The sequence below is a fragment of the Achroia grisella genome, unplaced genomic scaffold, assembly GCF_030625045.1.
Source record: "Achroia grisella isolate CSIRO2021 unplaced genomic scaffold, CSIRO_AGI_Agris_v1 utg544, whole genome shotgun sequence".
NCBI lineage: Eukaryota > Metazoa > Arthropoda > Insecta > Lepidoptera > Pyralidae > Achroia > Achroia grisella.
The window spans coordinates 888,978-911,129 of record NW_026712929.1 but is presented as its reverse complement, the minus strand read 5'-3'; the positions used below and the strand labels follow the sequence as shown (position 1 = coordinate 911,129).

Below are 22,152 nucleotides of genomic sequence, written 5' to 3'. Positions count from 1 at the left end.
GCGGTTTCAATTCCTAGCACGATAAATAACCAGATATTTTGTACGTATATTATGTATGTATTTATAAAAAATGTATCTAAGTACATGTCAGTTGTCTAGTACCCATAACACAAGTTCTGCTTAGCTTGGGACTAGGTAGCGCTGTGTTATTTGTCCAAGGATATTATTATTATGTGCACTATTTTACCAAAGGAGTTTTTTTTATTGTTTCTTTGTTTGTTTCTTGTCGTTATATTTTCTGCAAAAAAAATATCCGCAGATAAGAGAATATTGCATACAGAAATACATTTTGTACAATCTATTTGTATTGTAACCTAGTACATGGAAGTATACCGCAACACCGTGATATACTTGGATGCACTTGGCTTGGACGTGTATTCCGGTTTAAATAGTGAAACATAGCACTGAAGTGGTAGAGCAAGCTGTACGACCACACGTGGTTGTTCAGCTCGATTGGGCCGCTCGAACCGGGAAATACCACACCTCGGCAGAAAACCGGCGTTAAGCGTTATCGCGTTTCGCATGGTGAGCTGTAGGTTCCGGACGCCCCTGGCCCTCCCCCTTTCCTACTTCCATCCCCTACCCACCCCTTTCTTACATACCATGGCAGCGGATTACAAGAGATTTTTACCCCAGGGTGGTACCAGTAACCATGTTACTGGAGAATCCACCCCTGAGATATCACACTCAGGCTGCCCTGCGTATTCTGGGGTGGGCAATACTCCGCTCAATTTGGCCAAAAGGAAACCGAGCAAATCTCCATCGGCGTTTCCCTTGCTCATAGTCAGTTTTTGCAACATCAGGGGAATTCATTCCAATCTCAACGCCGTTCACCACCACCTAGAGACGGCGAGGCCGGCTTTGCTCTTCCTTACGGAGACCCAAATATCCTGTCCCGACGAAATTTCGTACCTGACCTACCCCGGATATAAATTGGAACACCATTTTATTCCACGGGCCGGTGTGTGCGCTTATGTCAGAGAGGATATTTGTTGTCGCCGTCTTGGTACACTTGAAGGTACTGACCTGTCCATTTTATGGTTGCGTGTAGATTGCGATGACCACCCCCGCATCTATGCATGCTTATACAGGTCCCATAGCGGTAACACCGAAACTGACCGACTCATTGAACACGTCCAAATGGCTACAGATTTTTTGCTCCAACAGATTCCCTCCGCTGAGGTCGTGATTCTAGGTGACTTCAACGCCCATCACGCTGAATGGCTCGGTTCACGTACCACCGACTATGCGGGGAGATCTGTTTATGGCTTTGCTTTGGCATATGGTTTGACGCAACTGGTATACTCGCCTACGCGAATTCCTGATGTTGTTGACCATATACCTTCACTGTTGGACCTTCTGCTGACTTCTCATCCGGACGGATATCAGATCTCTGTGGAAGCCCCACTGGGATCCTCTGATCATTGTCTGATACGGAGCGAAGTGCCTCTCACGCGTCATTCTTTGCCGCGATCTATTGGTCGACGTCGTGTTTGGCATTTTAAGTCGGCAGATTGGGATGAGATGCGAAGTTTTTTTGCATCTTACCCATGAGGGCGAGTTTGCTTCGCACTGGACGATCCTGATGCAATAGCTGAATCTGTCACCGATGTAGTACTTCAGGGAATGGAGATGTTTGTTCCTAATTCCCTGGTACCTGTCGGTGGTAGATCTCAGTCCTGGTATGGCGGATCCTGTAGATCGGCGTCGCGCCATAAGCAGGAATGCTTCCGTGCCTGGATTGCAGCTGTGAAGTCGAGTGATCCAGATACCAGTGCCCATAAAAGGAAGTATAACTCCGCTGCCAGGTCCTTCAAAAGAGTTATAGCCACAGCAAAGTCGGAGCACATCAACAGAATTGGTAGGAGACTGAACAGTCTTCCATCTGGATCCCGGGCTTTTTGGTCTCTTGCCAAAGCTGCTCAGGGAAATTTCTGTCAGCCATCTTTTCCACCACTGCGCAGAGAGGATAACTCGTTGGCCCAACATGCTAAAGAGAAGGCCGATCTCCTTGGGTCTCTTTTTGCATCCAACTCGACACTGGACGAAAGGGAGCAATCACCGCCGGTAATCTCGCGGTGTGAGACTTCTATGCCAGAGGTAAAATTTACCCAAAAGCTGGTACGTAAGTCTCTTTTTTCCCTAGATATCCACAAGTCGAGTGGGCCTGACGGTATTCCTGCTATTGTGCTCAGGACGTGTGCACCTGAGTTGGCTCCGGTACTAACGCGTCTTTTCCGGTACTGCTACTCTACAGGTGTAGTCCCGAAACTTTGGAAGACGGCTTTGGTTCATCCAATCCCTAAGAAGGGAGAACGCTCAGATCCAGCTAACTATAGGCCCATAGCCATCACCTCCTTATTCTCAAAGATCATGGAGTCGATTGTCAACCGTCAACTCCTACGATACCTAGAAGTGAACCAGTTGATTTCGGATCGTCAGTATGGCTTTCGCCAAGGTCGGTCGGCTGGTGATCTTCTAGCGTATTTGACACATCGATGGGCAGAGGCTATTGAGAGTAAGGGGGAGGCCCTATCTGTCAGTCTGGATATTGCGAAGGCCTTTGATCGGGTTTGGCACAAGGCTCTTCTTTCAAAGCTACTATCCTTTGGGTTGCCTGCGAAGTTATGCAATTGGGTCGCCAGCTTTCTCGCTGATCGGAGCATCAAGATCGTTGTCGATGGTGCTTGCTCCGACCCACACTCTGTGAATGCTGGTGTTCCACAAGGCTGTGTGCTATCTCTGACTCTGTTCCTTCTGCATATCAATGACATGTTACAAGTCAACAACATTCATTGCTATGCGGATGACAGTACCGGAGATGCCTTGTACAGCGGCCATGCTAATATGTCGCAGGCAAAAGTTATAGAGTACCGGAACAAACTTGTGTCTGAAATCGAAACTTCACTCCATCAAGTTTCGGTTTGGGGTCTGAAAAATTGTGTTCAATTCAACCCCAAGAAGACATAAGTTTGCGCGTTTACCGCTAAAAAGATTCCATTTATTGTATCTCCTTAGTTTCAAGACACTCTCCTTGATGTGAAGCCAAATCTCGAGGTCCTTGGCGTTGATATATCCAGTGACGTTCAGTTTTGCGGTCATTTGGAGGACAAGGCTAAAATAGCCTCAAAAAAGCTTGGTGTGCTCAGTAGAGTGAGACGGTATTTCACGGCGGCCCATCGCTTGCAATTATATAAAGCGCAGATCCGGCCGCATATGGAATACTGTTCTCATCTCTGGGCGGGAGCACCACAATACCAGCTACTTCCATTTGACCGCATTCAGAACCGAGCAGCCAGAATCATTGGTAATCAACGTCTATGTGACAGACTCGACCCATTGGCTTTGCGGCGAGATATTGCATCTCTGTGCATTTTCTACCGCATATATCACGGGGAGTGTTCTGAGGAATTGTTCGGATTAATACCAGCTACTGAGTTTCAACACCGTACCACCCGCCAGAAACTGAAATACCATCCTGATCATCTGGATGAATGGCGGTCTTCCACAGTACGGTTTTCTAGAAACTTTTTGCCCCGCACAACCACATTGTGGAATCACCTTCCAGCAATGGTATTTCCGAACCGATACGATATTGAAACCTTCAAGAAAAGAGCTTATTCCTTTTTAAAAGGCCGACAACGTACTTGCAATTCCCCTGGTGTTGCGGGTGCTCATGGGCGGCGGTAATCACTTACCATCAGGTGAGCCGCATGCTCGTTTGTCCCGTGTTATAAAAAAAAAAAAGTCATCGTGTACTGTGATTCAAAATAACAATACGCTAATGAGACCGGTTACCATCAGGCGGACCATATGTTTCATAGGTACTCTATAAATTTATGTCAATTAGGGGCAATAGGTACTCTCTCTGTTTCAATGAGACGGAGTGAGTAACATAGTTATTTAGTGCTCATGAGTCACGGTATTGTCATGAGTCAGGTTTTATTTATAACGATGTAAGATTTAAAATGTGACTGTTGATTAATTAATGTTTAGAATATTAAACTTTCAAGTTAAAGTAAAACTATTTTTAGCGCGACTCATGCTTTTAATATTGATTGTTCCGTGGCGTTAGCTCAGGATTTGAACTATACTCTTTGACTCGTCAAAGTTCTCAACGATATGTCATATTTGACTTCTTTCCTTTATACGTCAAAATGTTGTAGGATCTAGAACTAATATTTAATCTGTGATACAGACTATACAAAGACCAAATTGGCCAAGTAACTATTGTAGCTTGTAAGAAAAAACATTTAAAAATAGAGAATTTACTCGTAAATAGCCTTGCGATTAAAAGCTGAATTATTAAAATTATAATTAATATATATAAATATATATCTTTTTCTTAAAAAATATTGGTATTTTAATTGTTTGTATCTGTTTCATTTTAATATATAATTGCTAAAACTTACGGAATAAGCGGTTATGTTTTTTTTTTATAATTGAAACTATATAATGAAAAATACATAAAACCAGTTGAGTTTCTGGTCAGTTTTTCTCTAAATAAGAAGTTAGATGAACTGGATGGTACGCACAGTGTTAAAAAATTTATGAAATCAAAATTATAATATTGCATTGCAATGATTAATTCTATTGCAATGATCTCACATCTCACAATGAATGTTGTCAAAAATATGTAGATTATAGTATTATAGAGCTAACAGAATTACAGAGGCCGTATAAATAGTTAATTATGTAGGTTTTATTTACTGTTGTCTATATAGGTAATAGGTACAATATATATTTTATTTCCATCCCATTTCGATGACAGATTATTTTAGTCATTGACAATGAAAATAAATAGTTAGAACATATGTGGTTCTCATAATTTAATTGATACAGATGGGGTGTCAGAGGAATTACCTTTATGAATTATTGCAATGTCAAGAGTGACGAATAGGTAACGACCTAATGTTAAATTTATAGGCACTTTCCTAAATACATTCGAATCTAAGGTAGCTGGTAGTGAACCTTCAACCAACATACTTAATATTAATAAAAAAAATACCTACTGTTCGTAACATATCCAACTAAAATGGAAGGGCGTCATAACGGAAAGGGTTAGTCACAACGGATTAATTGGGGTATACCTGTCAGCATACTCTCGGTTGAAATAATTAACAACTCAATGTTTTCATAATTTTATTTCGTGTATTTTTATTACGTATATTGTTTAACTTACTTCATATATAAATAACTTAATGAAATAGAGCATTCAATATTAGTAATGCAAGTTTAATATCTATAAATATAACAATATTATATTATTCGAGATTGTAATATACAAAATCACAACAATGGTTAATCATAAAGTCTTATTGGTTTTATTGCTGGATTTTATATTGCTTACAATAGATGTTAATATTAACTTATAAACTTACTTTAGCTATAGGAACATTATAGTTTAACATTATATTTATGTTTCAAAACAAATTTCTTGTATAAAATACAATTTCATGTCAATCACAACAAAAGGCTTGAGCAAAATAAACACGAGGTATCGGTCCACTGACGTACTTTGGCTCATAATTTGGCAAAAAGTTCCACCGTTTCGTCTACGGTATTTGCGTATTTTCTCTGTAATAGCAGCACGAAGCGTATTTATACGACTTTGCTGAAAAGTCTACTGAAATGGCGAGATGCCATTAAAATGTATGTCGTTTCTAGTAATGGGGTAAAGTGCAGCTACCCTATTCTTTGTGGAAAGAATTCGAGAGGTTGAGGGTTGGTTTGTGGAGGCGGTGTTGGTGGAATGTCATGTTGTGGCTTCAGTAGGCAAGGGTCACCAGTTTCTTGTTGCATATCGACTTCACCATTCTTCTGACCTTTGACTGGTGTCAAATGCAGAAGGGGTAGTTGATTTTTCGGACACACAGGCTGCCTATCTGCTTTTGGCTGCATTTTGTCTATTTAAAAAAAACAAATATTAATTGATCATTATATTTTCTTGAATAAGCAAGAGTTGTGTCTAAGACTTTGTGACTTACACTAAAGAAATCGTAATAACGTGATTATTTAGTGCATAGAGAAATTTAATAAATGAAACTAATATTTATAACCAATGTAATATGTATTAGATGCTGAAAATAATTTAATTAATATTAAATTTTCTAAAGACTCTATTATAGAGGGTATATCAATAGAATAAAGATATTAGAAATAAATTAAACGACTGAAATAAATAATATCATGACATAATGAAAATAATAGCATAACGTGATAGAAACTTACTTTGAATGTCCAAACTTATATGTTCCAACTTAGAACTTATAATGTCAACACCTTTTACGAACATTTGGTTATTTTATTTGATTATTAACAATTCACTTAGCACCGTGCAGTGGTTTGATACGGAATGACGAGGGTTTCGCAAACGATGCTACTTTATATCGGCACTGACTCACATTTGGCAAGAACGACTCTATCTGAGACCACGTCACCGGCCGCTGGCGGCCACTGACGCTAGATAGAATGACGCCAATCGAGTTTTCCTTGCTACGTACCTACAGTACATTTCAAACCATTTATAATGACATCTACGTAATATAGTAAATACTGTATCGCACAATTTTTAGTTCTATTTACATAAGTAACATTTTGTGGTTTGGTATTATTCCGACATTATTATTACGATTAATAACGTAATGTTATGTTCGCATATTTATAACAAATCTTATTTTATCTATTTGACTGTTAGGCGTACCATGTATATTGTCTATTTTATATAATATTAGCGATATTTTTAGTATTACTATATAGTGTTCTATTTTATTTATTAAACTAGTTTTTCTAATATGACAGATCTTAGTCTCGTATAACTGAATAAAATATATTCAGATTTACGAGACTATTTTCCCTAAGAAAAGTTTGTCAAATTAATTACACAGATAAACGGACAAAAAAACAATAGTTTTAGTTATTGACATGTCTTTAAGAAACTGCACCTCAGATTTCGGAACACGAGTAATTGTTGTCTGGTTTCTTTGTTTGTAATTTCAATCAAAATGACAACAGTAACTGTTCTAATTACGATTTTAATGTCTCCAACATAGAGCATGGGCGTCACGGGTAATACGAATATACTATGACGTCAATGGTAAATGGTATCTTACCCTTCGTGAACGGTCGGTTGTTTATTTGTTTGGCAATTCGAATGCACATATTACAAAAACAAACAATATATTAAACATTCCTTTATCTATTATTATGCCTCTTATATTATGATACTAGACTAGCTGTCACAGTAATCACGATTATTATGCCACATTAATCAATTAATCTAAATAAATAGACAAAAAAATGTAGAGTTATCAATAGTATAATAATCCTATATTTTTATACAACTTTATAATAAAATTTTACAACTTAGTAAAAGTAATAGATATAATGAAAATATTTGTAATAAATTGTTATTTTTTTTAATTATTTTTACGAAAGAAAAATTATATTTTATACAATATACTGTATATTGTATAAAATATAATTTTACTTTTTTGAGTACTAAAATCCAAATAGTGTTATAGACGTGTGAATTTTCATTAATTTATTATTGTTGTTGTAGCGCGATGAGTATTGTCATATTATAATACTAGATTTATTAGATTTTTAATAAAAGTGTAAATAATATAATTTAAATTAACTTCTCATATGTTCATAGCTGTCCTTTACCTTTCAGTTTACTACAGTGTACTTTCAGTTACCTAAATAAATAAGGATTCAAACTATAATAATAGTGTAATATTATTAAAAAGTTATGAGAACACGTGGAACGTTTATTGACATAGGTAATTGTCACGCTAGCTGATATTTTGCAAATATTGTCGTTGTCGGTCTTCACTGAAGGCCTACTGTTCACCTACATTGTATAACACGTTGTTCGTGATAGTGTAATATCAAGGTTGCCAAGGTCGGGCCCTCCCAAAGTGAGTAACTCATAGGAGTGCCGAAGTACCTGCATGTCTAATCAGTCTACTCACTACGTGATGAAAACATATATGTATTAAGATTCTTTTACTAAAATTACAATCTATGCTATTTAAAGTTCAATATAAATACTTGATTAGCTGTCTGATAATGTTGTAAAGCTCCGCTTCATTATGTGGTAAAGATAATATATTTATTACATACTTAACTTCGAGAAATGTATCTGCGTCATGCAATGCCATTGCAGATGTTCTCGAAATGAATACGTTCATTCTAATGTACACGTAAAAAGAAACATATAAGTACGTACAAAAGGTGCGTACTGTAGTTTATTATTATTATATATTATACTTTATTTATGACGAGATTTTGTTCACGACTTCGTCTCTATGGTGTGGTATATATGATATTGATAATGATGATTGATAGGGATTAAATTCTTAAATTCTTCTACTATATGCCATCAAGTGGCAAATAATGTTTTGAACATATATTTTATATTTATAATATTGGTGGGAATTGTATAAAAAGTAATCATTGTTGTTAGTAAGTGAAGTATCTAAGGGTAAGTAATCTGATATAGATTACTTACCCTTAGATACTTACTTAGATATGATATACATTCTTTTACGAAATGACACTACAGTAATTTCTAATCATATCTGTGCATATTTATTGTCTATGAAAATATCTGAGTATAAACAACAGGAGATGACTCATAAATCCCATGATATGAAGAGTTTGAAAATTCAAGAAATTATATTATGATACGGCATAATTTAAAAGAAAGAAATTATCGCAATTGATTACGTTACATATTTGTAAAGTGCCTGTGAGACATAACCAACGCGTCATTTATACGTGTACTTAAAAAAAACTGTTCAATGAAATTTAAAGTACATTCTTACTGAACATTTACAGTATAGTACACAGTGTTTATTTTTGTTATGATGATTCATTATAATATGCCACTACATAGTGAGAAATGAGAATGTATTAAAATTAAACATTGAACAAATCGATCGTTTATCCTAAAAATTACTTATGTGTATGATTTCGAGTTTTCGCATACTATAATAATAGCTATGTATATTTGTTTATTTACATTACACATAGCAAGTCTATTTCAATTTATCCCATGACGTAAGTATCTAATTTCATACATAAATATAAACTTTTCATTAGAATGTTGTTGATGTTTTTTCATAAATAAACGTCTAGGGATAGTTTTACTAAATCAAACTAATATTATAAATGCAAAAATGTCTGTCAGTCTGTTTGTTTGTTATTATTACATGGCCAAACGGCTTATCAGATATTAATAAAATTTGACGAAAAGATAGTTCATACAAGGACGACTATAGGCTATATTTATAACAATGAGTGGAAAAAGCCGTTGTTAAAAACATTTTATTTTAAGTAAAATATTAAAAAATCTTCTGATTGTTCTTGGACTATGATTGTCACTGATGAAACATGATAAACGTGATGTGAGTTAAATAGTTTTCATTATTACTCGTATAATAAAATGCAACATTATTTCAGTAAATATATTAACAGTTGTAGAAGTTAGTGAAGAAAATCGTTATTTACATTTCTCAATTAGACGTAGCTACGAGCAGGCTTTATTGAAGTAAAATATACACCGATAGTGAAAAATATAATCTTGTTCCGTTGAACATTTACCTGATGATGTATTGAATTAAAGTTCAATATTGTAATTTAATGATTTCTTTTGATTCATATCATATTCATTTCATAGTTTGTCAATTTTCACGTCATTTGAAATGTTTATTTGCATATGAATCACTATAGTGATGAACAATTCGGAGTTGATTTACGTACATTGTACGTCTGTGGTTATCTTATGTCTAATCCTAGGATTTAGAATATCAATTGACGACAGTGAATTATCAGTGAGCAACACCCAATAACATGTCCATGAATATAATATAGATACAACACTAGATACAAAATATAACCTATATTTTTACTTTACAATCGTTTTACTATTACTTTGCTACTAAATTGACTGAATTCATTTCAATACGATGTAGTATTTGATGTATTCTGATTATGATATGATTTCGTGTCTTTAATATCCTTTATTTATTCTTATAAAAATATCCTTATTTTATGCGTAGATATATTTTGTTTTGTGTATGCGTATATGCCTTTAAAAACAGCTGTTGTGGCGTTAGACAGAATAGAAGGTATGCTTTGATAGGTTACATAATGGAACAATTAACTGCCTTAATACATAATTAAAGGTCTATTTATGTGCAAAAGTTTTGATGTGACATATTTTTTTAAACAATTTAATGGTACCAAGACATGAAATTGCTTTATTATTGTAATAATATGTACGATTAACACAACACTCTTTGCCAGGGCGTGCAGACAATTTATTATCACTTTATATATTATAATACTAGCTGTGCCCACGGTTTCACTCGCATAAAATTTGTAGCCTATGTAATTATTCTGATGTATAATTCCATTGCTATAAACTTTCATTAAAACCGGTTTGGTAGTTTTTGCAGTGTAACAAACATCCATACTCACAAACTTTCACGTTTATAATATTAGTAGGATTTTCTATGTAGTAATATTATATATAGGCATAATAAAACAATGTAGCGATACCAAGTAGATTTTATTATGTATATTCCGTTGTAGCGTGTTAGATTTTGACAGACGTACATATATGTACCGCACAAAAGTGGCACTTGACGGTTATTGTAGTTTTATGTTCATTCCACAATATGGTGACGTGTCATATGTATATTTACCATAGCCTCTGGATATATATAACATATTCATTTCAACACTTGTCACGAAACAGTAGATTTGTCGTTGTTACAAGCGTCAGCAAAGCACATCACTATGTATTGGTAGATTTTATGCGCGACTGCGTAACTAATAAAGTTTTGTTTTTTATAGTTTCAAGGAGATATCGCAAATAAGCGATCGCCTCGCCGGGTTGAAGAATTATGACATATTATTCAATATTTATAGTTTGAAGATTTTAAAGTAGAACTTCAAGTATGGAGACAAACAACGCCAATCGGGTAAGCCTCGTGACGTCACGAGAGCACCGAATGTCGTTATTGCACATAATATTTCACATATACCAGGGTTGCCAACCTTTATCAACTATTTAACTCTTATAAAATCTCGTATATTAGCTGAATTTGATTTGTACATCAACCATTGTATTTTGACAGATTTTGGTAATCCAAATCTCGAACAAGGTTGTGAGAATGTCCTCGTACAGAAGACTAAAAGTTTTGGACTTGTTCGTGAATCCTAGTTCGGTTAGCATCCCTGACATATACATATATTATCTAAAGTAAAATAACGTTTACAACATTTATATGAACATTTTCATTTATTTAATAATAGAAGTAACTATCTGTATCGAAGGACATAAAAGAATTTTACCAACTTTTATTTAGCGCTTAAACGTCGTTCATTATTGTTCGCTTTGTAATGAATCGGTGGAAACCCCTTGTAAAAGAAATTCTATGTTTGGATAAAATAAAAGTACCTACTGAAGCTTTCAGACGCTCCAGTACTATTAAAGTAATCAATTGGAAAACTGCTTACCATGATAAGCTAAATGAAATGCCTACTATTCTTATAAACTGCTGAAACTGTAATTTCCGACTATCCGAATTAAAAGGCAAATTAAAAATTATTTGCAATATTAGATCATAAATAATAAATATTTAATAATTGTGATCTAACATAAATAATAAAGCATTAATTAAATATTTTTTTAGGTTACCATAAGTATCTACTTATTTTAAAGTTAATTATATAATAAATAAAGACTTACTACTACTACTTTAACATTCTCGTGAAGCCAGAGATAGCCACAAAGAAAAAATACTCATCGAGATATTTATATTTTACTGATACAATGTTGTCCTTCGTCTACATAGATTTATTATCAAATAAATCGGAGGTTTACAATATCGTGCCGAAGTAAAACATGAATTTCGCGGTTATAGTATTTGATATTTTGACAGAGTTCGTTGACGAGAGCAATAAGTACAAGAATAATCACGCGATGAGGACGTCTCTAACAAAGAAAAGTGTATTTTCTAATGCAATTTCGTGGTTTAGGTAAAGAATACAATGTTGATTAGATCGGCCGATACTTCAATGTCATTATATATTTTACAAACGAACAGTTATCCTATGGAAAAATATGTTGCAGCTTATTACAGTTACAATGTTTAGGCTATGACTAGTATCAAGGATTTGCTGATAATAATCCAGTTTAATTACATTGTTTTTCATGTCTTTTATTTAAGATGTACGTCACGCTTATCTTGAATTACCGAATCATCGTCGATGACAGAATAACTTTTCACGATAGTCTTTATGGACTTTACCTCTAAACAGATAACATTATTATAATTTTCCATTATTATAAATGAGTTGTTATTGTTTTATTTAATACTTGTAAATTAACATCGTTTAAAATATTATATATGAAAAGTTTTTGCTCAAATGATTACCTCATTCGTACATATTTTATTATAAAATATGTTATTTGTTAATATACCTACCTACTTCAGATACTCAAATACTATAGAAATATTTGAATATCTGATACTGTAGCATATATTTATTCTTTCTCACAAAGATATAGAAGTTTTTCTCTATAAATAGAAGCCATCTAAGAAACAGATTGTACTATGGGTAGGTACATACTCAAAGAACTTATATTTTTTATACCTTATTGACCTAGTAACCGAGTTTCTGACAAGGCATCTATCGAATGTATCGAAGATCTTCACTATTATCCATTCTATTTTTAATATTTTTACGACTTTTTTTTATTACAACGATATGTTTCTGATTAAATTGTTTCCGAATTAAATATTTAGCCATCCCGTATAATACGATTGATGATTTTAAGTATTTTTCTTTGAATGTTATTAAGTGTAAAATATTCAAGCATAATTGCGTAAATATTATCTATGAACGCACGTAACGTATGTGTAGGGTATCTATTATTTTCAAGATTACAATCATGAAAGTAATGCGTTGATTACTGTAAATAAGTCCAAAATACAGTACCTACTGGTATTATTAATTTTATTTTCTGTATAGATAGATGAGGAGTTTGCTTTAATGTAGATCATTCAAAAATTTTGGTCATGTTTAGTTTCTTTTCATATTTTTCAAGTATATACGGACCTATGGGGTGGTGACAGCGCGACCATCGCCGCCCCGCCCCTCTTCTGTGTCGATGCGATATCGTGTTCAATCATTCTTATTTCGTGCATTTTACCAAATCGCGAATATTAAATAGACATTTTGATTGTGTGACAATATCTTAGTTCGTTGCCCCGAATATTAATATAATTTTGATAAACTAAATATCGTTAAAAGTTCAACATAGTATTATATCTACTTATTAACAGAATTTTTTGTTGTATCTATAAATATTATCTAATAGAAATAAATGTTTCCCAAAGTTCTAAAGGTCTATAACTTTTATTAATTTTAACTTTACAAAATGAAGATGTGTCGGATTTACTTAAAATCAGGAAATTTTGGGGACCTCCAATCTAAATAATTTAACTTGGGTATCATTTAAGCTATCGCCAATTTAATTAGTTTTTTGTTTCTTAAATAATAGCGTTTGCCCGCAAAATAGTAGATTTGTCACCAAAATGTAGTCACAAAACAATATAAAATCAATACCACAATAAATCACCTAAAATCATGGTTGGATTTTAGGTGGAAGTAGGGTGGATGGATGGATATAGGGTCTAGTAGCAAATAAATGTTTTGTATGTATTATAATAGGTTTGTCCTAATAAGTATTTAAGCAAACTAATTTAAAGAGATCACCAATAAATCATGATGATGTCACTGGAAAATTTCATAAAGTTCCTACTACTTAACTAGAGATATGCATCCCCAAGGATCGTAATTTACACAGGTAGCATAAATATATTTTAATAAAGTTTCTAGCAAATAGTAAATAAAACACTTAAAGTAAATAATCAGGGCAGTTGCATTTCAATGCAGGTCAATTTTTAAATATGTCTCTGCCTCTTTGAACATATTTTCATTAACGTAATAACTTGATGTATTAAATTGGTAACGAATTAAATTAATAACTGTACGAAATAAAATGTTACTACTGTATTGGGACAAACTAACAAATAAAAAGGAGTCACAGTCATGGATCGATAATCGATTTATCTGGTGACAGATCTACCATACTGAGCACAAAACTATTATTTAAGTAATAAAACTGTAATTATAAGATTACAGTTTATATTCATCTACCTCACTACAATTTTTTTGGTAATCCATCTCTTATTTTACACATATATTAACATTAATTTGATAATTCATATCTGGGAATAATTTTTGTGTATCTGAGAACGAAAATATATCGTGGCGATAGATCTATTTATTAGGTGATACAACTTGATGACAAATATAAATTTTGGTGACAAGAAATATAGTCCCCATTTAACTTTATATATATTTGTTTTTATAATACTATTTTATTGTAATACAAAATTAAGCATAAATAATAAATAACTTTAGTTTACTGGAAACATATTATTTCATGGTTTATGTACAAAGTACTACATAGATGAAACAGGTAACAACATACAAATTTGTTTTTAGGTATGAGTTAGGTAGTTTAGAACAAGTTACAATATAATGAGTTTCCTTTTAATTCAAGAGATTATGATATCTAAATTGAAAATCTTGTTTGTTAGAACTTAAATACGGTACAACTTCATGTACATTATGTAGGTACCTAGTATTTAATACAAAATTAATTAAAGTTTGGGATTTGCCTCGATCCAGCGTAATTATATGTATATATAGGTATGTTAATATTTTTTTTATTATTTGCTTGTATAGGCACCGGGAGAGACACGGCCTCCAAGTGCTAATTCATACGGTACGGAGTCCTCAGGATTAGCCCAACCTGCTCGTCCAACATTAAATAGAGCTGATTCAAGGACAGCCTTTCCTCAGCAGTTGTTAAGACCAGGAGTCCCACCGCAAGCTCAACCAAGACCTCAGTTTCAACCAGGAGGGCAGGTCACTAGCCCACCACAACTTGCACCTCGTCCAGGGACACCGCTACAACGAGGTCCAGTGCCATCGGGACAATCTGTACCGCAACAACCACGACCACAGCAGCCTCCATTGCGACCATCTGGTCCCCATTCTATAGCTCCACAGCAGGGGCCGAGACCTCTTCAACCGGTTAATACTCCTCAGCCACTACAAAGAGGTCCACCGCCTAATAATCTTCAATTTGGTCCTAGACAACCACCGATATTTGGTACTGCTACCACTCCAGACGCTGCAAGACCACAAATACCGCAACAATTTAACGGTGCTCCTAGGAACGGTTCGCCTGCTTCTGGGGCAGTATCATTGTCCCGACAAACAACGGAAAGCTCTGCAAAGGGCTTGAATTATACAAATCCGCAAAATAAACCAGTCAACCTGGATAATCAAAGTGCTTCAAATGAATTTCAAGCCATCAATAAGACCGAAAATGGCATTGAAATTCCTGGAGTTAATAAAGGCAGAAGTTACAGCATTGCTGCCGCTCCTGGGTCTCCTAACCCATTTAAACTGGACGAAGATCGACGAAAATCTGTCAGTTCCATAGGTGGAAAGATGGAAGAATTTTGTAGTCGCAGTCCGGGATTGGGCTTGATTCAAGAGGGAAAAATTGATAGTAGAGATAACATACGCAGCTCTAAAGAAAGCATTAGATCAGAAGCTTCTAACGACGGAGGAAAAGATATACCCGATCGTCCGGAATCGAGACTTTCTGGTTCGAAAATGACTGAATCATTTATAGGGTCATTGTCTAATTCAAATATTAAGAAAAAAAATGACGACGATGAAGATGTGGTCTTGCAAAACAACTTGACATCAATTAAAAATGGAAAGGAGGCGGCAAATAATCAGCAGAAAAATGAATTTTTGGATCGTTCACCTTCATTGACCCGAAGTGATGACTCGCCCGAACCGAAACAATTTGTTTCAAATAGTCCTGCGCCAATAAATAAATCTCAAAGTGTAACACCAGACCCCCAGCGTCCTAAAACACCTAAACTCGATATAAAACTGGATTCAAATAAAGATGTTAAATCACCAGTAACACCAAGTAAAATTACTTCAAAGTCACCAGTGTTAGAATCCCATTCATTCAATAAAAAGCAAATTGATTTAAATATGCCCATAACGCCAACAGATTCTAAGAAATCCACTCCTCGAAGAGTAGCTTCAGCACCAAAAACTAGGCCTAAAGGTAACGCATAACTTTTTTGAGATGAGCCAAATAAATGTTTGTTTATTAATCGGTACAAGGTGTTGTTAGCGTCCATGAAACTGAACAAACATCAAGAAATATGAAAATATTTTTATACCATTTATGAAATATTAAAAATTATGTCGAACACGTAATCAGTGGAAGTTGTTCAGTTACATTAATGCACTCGCCTGCGCTAATGGTTTACGCTGGCGGGGCACCAGTGGAGGATGATAAGATGAACATGAGGTCAGGTCAGTTAGCCCATCATGACAAATTTACCAGGAATTTGTCACGATGGTTTCCAGGGGAACCGCGTGGAGGTCAACCTGACATGGTACGTTCCTAGTAATGGGGTCATGAGTTCACATTACTAACAATCCCCTTCCCCCCTATTATTACTGATATCCGAGTACACTATATATTTATTTTTATATGAATAAAATTTATATTCACTTTTCAGAAGGCGACAATGACAGTGGGGTAGATGAATCCACACAAGGAAATGTAAGTAAAGAATCTGATTATGGAACCTATTTCTTAGTTTTTCCTTAATATATATTATTATTTTATAAATCAGAAAATTAAATTAGTCTATAGGGTATTTTGTATGTAGGTATGTTGACAATTATTAGGATTGATTTTATAATGAATTCAAATAAACGATTATTTTTAATTTATATCAATTTATTAATTAAATATGTATAAAATTAATAAAAACTTTTCATGATATGTACATATTATTATTTAATATTATTCTAGATGTCCTTCATCAAGGCTATTATAATGGCCTAGTGAGGACATCAGTGATATTACACAATGTTGAGAATTCTGTAATAACAGATCATAAACTTATATTATGCAGCTAAAAAGTGTAATATTCCATTCCCAAAGTCGAGCTATCGTAGTAAGCTAGATTTACATATTTATTTTAATTTTATAATGTATAGTAATTTCTTAATAGAGTATTGTTTTATTTACTTTTTGTAGGACCTGAATGGTTCTCCAGGCTCTCCAAATAAAAGTAAGGTGCCGACCAAATTACCAACCAAAGAAAAATCTAGCAACAGTCTCAAGCCCAGTTTGTCTAGATCCTCAAGCAAAAGTGCTACTGCTAAAACACCAGAGAATCCTCTGCCTACAGAAAAGAAAAGTAAGTGGTATAATTTTTGTTTGATTTCTATGAATAATAACTACATACTGACCTGGACTAGATTGAGTGAACATTTGTAATGTCAGTAGAAAAAAATGGATATCTTAAGACTGTCCTTACTCCCTTGTGACTTATTGTTCTTGTATCTGCTAATTATTCTTTAGGTCAGTAAAATGTGCTAAAATAAATTACTAATTATAACTATATAATTGTTTCTTTTATATACTATAACGGAAAATTATTGTTAATTTACAGAAGTCCCTATGAATAAAGTACAAGTGGGCAACGCGCCCTCGCCCAACATTAAAACAGTAAAATCAAAGATCGGTTCTCTTGATAACGCAACCTATAGACCTGGAGGAGGCAAAATAAAGATTGAAAACAGAAAATTAGAATTCGGAAATGTGACACCCAAAATTGCAGCTAAAAATGATGCTTATACTCCCAGTGGTGGTAGCAAGAAGGTCAGTAATAAAAAATAAATAAAAACGAATAAAGTAAATAATGAACAATGATATTATATAATTACATAATTACTAATAGTGATATTTTTTTATGTGTAGATCGTAACCACAAAATTGGAATGGAATGCTAAATCTAAAATCGGTTCCCTCCAAAATGCTGCATACAAACCAGGTGGTGGTGATAAGAAAATTGAAACAGTCAAACTCGATTTCAAAGATAAAGCGAAGCCCAAGGTAGCGTCGACGGTCAACATCACTCACAAACCAGGCGGAGGAGCAGTCAAGGTAACTACTATGTTCTGAATATCATAATAGATATTTACCATGAATGTAAAACAAGCAATGTAGTATCCACTATCAGGTATTCGTTTCAAGTGACTACAGGGCTGCAGTGAGTATGAGAACTTTTAAAACTATTCATATAGAAACACATAAAATGTTCATTAATAGAACTTGGAATAAGTAGGTAGACACCGTTACGTGCAATTACAAAAAATGCAATAATCAAAACAATAAAGTACACTGCACTTAACGCAAACGTAGGTAGACTCGTATTCGTAGTTAGTAGATAGATCAGGCTCTTAGGTTGTAACTTACTATATATAACTTTGTTATTCTTTAGTCAACAGTTACAAAGAACGGAACGAGAGCCGTGAGTAAAATTATCTTATATTCAAAATGTCCGCTTAAGTTTTAATGTGTGATCACACCACACGATGCACTATGTTTACGTATAATTTACTTTAAGTCGATAACTATGTGGTAATTAACATACCTTGACAGTCGTTCGTGGTGAAAATATAGTTAAGTGTCGTTATTGTTTTTAGTATGTAAAGTGGGCGTTGCCAAGGTGGAGGGCATCACATAAACACTTTGCCTCCCATTCTTTATGGAGTAAGGTCAGTTTGGTACATCATGATCGAAAGTGGTATATAGGTTTTCGAGAACCTTCTCGTTTCATGTGATGATACCTAGGGATTTGTTGCGGCTGATATTTACACGCTATATGTTCTGCTTTCAAGTGAAATGATAACAGTGAATGTGTCATGCAACCATAGAGAAGTTAGACGTCCGGATTGTTTCAGAGTTACTTGTGCTATTTATTTAAATTTTAAATATTTATTTTTTTACACTTATAATTTTATTTACACGTTATTTATTATCACAGAATGCCGGTTTAGTGTTTAAATAAAAATAATCTTCGAAAGACACGCCGATCGTAGAGGAGCGACATCTCTTCATACACAATTCACATGAACATGGACGACTCGCATGGCAATTGATATCAACCTTGATTGATAATGTCATACATACATGCATCTTCTCTTTAAAAAAGCAGCATGGGTCACGAATAAAATTTTTATATAATATTCTAAGCCACTATCACAAATTATAAAATTATATATTTACATATAATTATTATTATTATTTGAGAGCACAGGTTATTGTATAACACCAGGGTTTCGTAGGTGTGAATTATAATGAGTTATAGATAATTGCAGAAATGCAATTAATAAATTATTGTTATTCATATTAATATAGGAACGACCTACGAAATCCTAAGGAAAAATCAAATTATATATATATTTCAAATATAGTTACATAATTTATTAGTAAGTATAATGACTCTTTCGAACAGATTGAAAATCAAAAATTGGAATTCAAAGCACAAAGTAAAGTGGGTTCGTTGGACAATGTAAAACACAAACCAGGAGGTGGTGATATCAAAATATTTGACGACAAGGAGTATATCAAGCAGATGGGTGGTCAGTCGCCAGTTCCAGAAGGCTACAATCGCTCGCAGCAGGAGGTGAGGCCCCTAGTATTCCATTGTGTTGGGCCTGTAACAATTTTCGTTGACGTTTCTGCTTTTTTTTGTTCTTCTCCGGTGAAGGTCGCCATCATGTTTATTTCATTTATTATTTTTGTTTCAGCCACAATATTTGTACACATTTTATTAAATAGGTAACATAAAATGTGTGGTGTTATATATACATGACCATAAAATAATCAAATCTAAAATCAAACTAACAATATCACCTTGGTTGCATTTGGTTTTTGTTTTGTTTAACTTTTATTATTGTGTTTATTTATAAATGAATGGAATATTTGTTGTGATTGATAAGATTTATATTATTTAGTTTTTATACTTGACATATTTAGTATAGGTACCATAATGGCATATGGAAATAACTAGAGAACAGAGGTGAAAATAACAATGTGTAAACAACCTGTTCCTAATAATTGATTATGTATTCTTAAAATGTTATACTTACATTGAAATTTACTTTATTTATACTGGTTTTAAATATGTCAGGAATAAAAAAGGAGGTTATGTTGTTCAATACACTTATTCAAATAATTTGTTTTTGTGTTGTAGAGTCCCCTGCCACCGACAGCGCAGCAACCAAAATCTGACGAGAACTTGAATCAACAGCAGTGTTAAGGAACACTCTGGAAGACTTCTTATTTTCAGAATTCGACATTAATTTTTATAAACAAAAGTCCAATTTTGTACATTTTTTTTATCTTTGTTAATGTTTACAGTTTGAATGATTATAGAGTGCTTGTTATTGTAGCAATGGATGTTCGGGATTATGTCATATTCAGCGTCAATGATATTAACATATCTTTTGACAATATGTTGTGAATTATTTCATTAATCACTGGATGTTTTTATTGAATCAATTATTGTTACAGTCTATGTTGTATAAGTGTAACGGAAATATAAATCTAGGTACAATTTACATGTGTTTTATGCGTAACATTAAATATTTGCTTTTGATAATAATTAATTTGCCTAAATACATACTTAGGTAATAGATATTGATTTCTAAGTATATCATGTGCGTGCCAATACTTAAGAATATTACCCGCTACTTTTCTAATAGCAATTCCTTGGTTTTGATACTGAACATTTCTGTTATTATACTTACAATAACGTTGAAATACAATCACTTAAGATGCCACATTGTAATCTTTATTAATAAATATACCAACAAGAATATAATAAATTGGACATCTACGATAAGTTATTGATATTTGATAGGAACACAAAAATATTTATTACCGCTAATGTTAATAATTGGTATTTGAAAGTGATATTTATGTAATTCACTATTATTAAATTGTCTGTAGCTATAATATAATAAGTATTGGCGCTTTTACAACACTTTTGTTACCTTCGTAGATGCGTGCACTGATAGAGTATATCCATAATTTGGAGTGTTAAGGTAGGGCGAAGTTCTTGACACAGCAAAAAGTCATTAAAGCAACACAATAACTTTTATAGAGAAACTCATAATAATCAGATTTATAGGAGATTGTTGACCTTGTCTGAACTTTTAAAGATAAGGTACGGAGGTAGACTTTGTAAAAAGTTGCGTATGTACCTCTGTCTCTCCTACTTCTCATATTTCTCTGTCTCATCTTACAACTGAGTTTCTAGGAACACGATATAGAAGCATGACATTTTAGTCCTTTTAAATGACAACTTATAAATAGTATCGCGGGCGTCGCATGATAACTTGATGCCCGTGGATGATGATTACCACTTACCATATCAAGTGGAACGCCAGCTTGTACGCTATTCCAGTTACATAAAAAACTGTTTTTAAATTAATCTGAAATTAAGTAATCTGGAACGTGTTTATATTTGAGTTTGCGTAATGATTTTATGGATACTAGTACAGAAAAGTTTTTTAATTTTATAAAACTGGATATTTGCTTATTTGCTGTGATGAGAATGGAATGGGCTCGAGATCGACTGACCAGAATCATAATATGATTATAATAATAAGTAAATGTTTTATAAATGTAATTACTATTACCTACACCTAAGATAGCTTTAGATAGTGCGTATCAATCTATTATAACAATTTTCGTTATTATATTTCCGTTAAAATCCCATTTTTGTTAAAAATGTTCTTATTAAGTTTAAAGTAGGCAACATCTTTGTGTCCTTATAAGGACGCGTATTGTTATTTTACCTTGTATTTGCTTTTAGCTTTTATAAAACACATCGCGCCTTACTTTAGAATTTGTCATTCAAAATTGTCTCGAGTTACATTCATTGTGTTACACTACTTTTTAATTTCAGACTCATAACCTTAAAGGTACCTGCTGTTTGTTATTATTTATGTTTGTGCTAATTATGATACATACCGCAAATTGACTCGAAGTTATTAGTATATTGAAATATTAGTATATTATTTCTAAGTAGGTATAATATTTTGTGAAAGCAAGGAACGTCTATATACAATTAGTAATCATTGAATATAATTTAA

The 22,152-nt window shown here is 33.6% G+C and overlaps 2 protein-coding genes across 2 annotated transcripts; one reads left to right on the top strand and one right to left on the bottom strand.

The window, feature by feature from the left end:
* Window positions 1–5,148: 5,148 nt before the first annotated feature.
* LOC131847963 (uncharacterized) lies at window positions 5,149–6,374 on the bottom strand. The gene is made up of 2 exons (XM_059197693.1): window positions 6,232–6,374; window positions 5,149–5,906 (listed from the first exon to the last, which is right to left on the bottom strand). Exons 1-2 carry the CDS (start codon window positions 6,293–6,295, stop codon window positions 5,686–5,688), a joined length of 285 nt encoding a protein of 94 aa, XP_059053676.1. The 5' UTR covers window positions 6,296–6,374; the 3' UTR covers window positions 5,149–5,685.
* Window positions 6,375–10,898: 4,524 nt separating this feature from the next.
* On the top strand, window positions 10,899–22,152 carry LOC131847964 (microtubule-associated protein 2). Its single transcript, XM_059197694.1, has 9 exons — window positions 10,899–10,994; window positions 14,836–16,249; window positions 16,713–16,756; window positions 17,240–17,402; window positions 17,658–17,866; window positions 17,966–18,151; window positions 18,489–18,518; window positions 19,506–19,676; window positions 20,247–22,152. The coding sequence occupies exons 1-9, from the start codon at window positions 10,971–10,973 to the stop codon at window positions 20,310–20,312; spliced, it is 2,307 nt and encodes a 768-aa protein (XP_059053677.1). The 5' UTR covers window positions 10,899–10,970; the 3' UTR covers window positions 20,313–22,152.

Bases quoted from the DNA above. Each gene is read 5' to 3' on its own strand.
- LOC131847963 (XM_059197693.1), bottom strand. From the start codon at position 6,295: ATGTTCGTAAAAGGTGTTGACATTATAAGTTCTAAGTTGGAACATATA. The intron at 5,907-6,231 runs GTAAGTTTCTAT...TTTTTTAAATAG, and splicing joins TATAAGTTTGGACATTCAAA to ACAAAATGCAGCCAAAAGCA.
- LOC131847964 (XM_059197694.1), top strand. From the start codon at position 10,971: ATGGAGACAAACAACGCCAATCGG. The intron at 10,995-14,835 runs GTAAGCCTCGTG...TTGCTTGTATAG, and splicing joins AGACAAACAACGCCAATCGG to GCACCGGGAGAGACACGGCC. The intron at 18,519-19,505 runs GTGAGTAAAATT...TCTTTCGAACAG, and splicing joins CAAAGAACGGAACGAGAGCC to ATTGAAAATCAAAAATTGGA.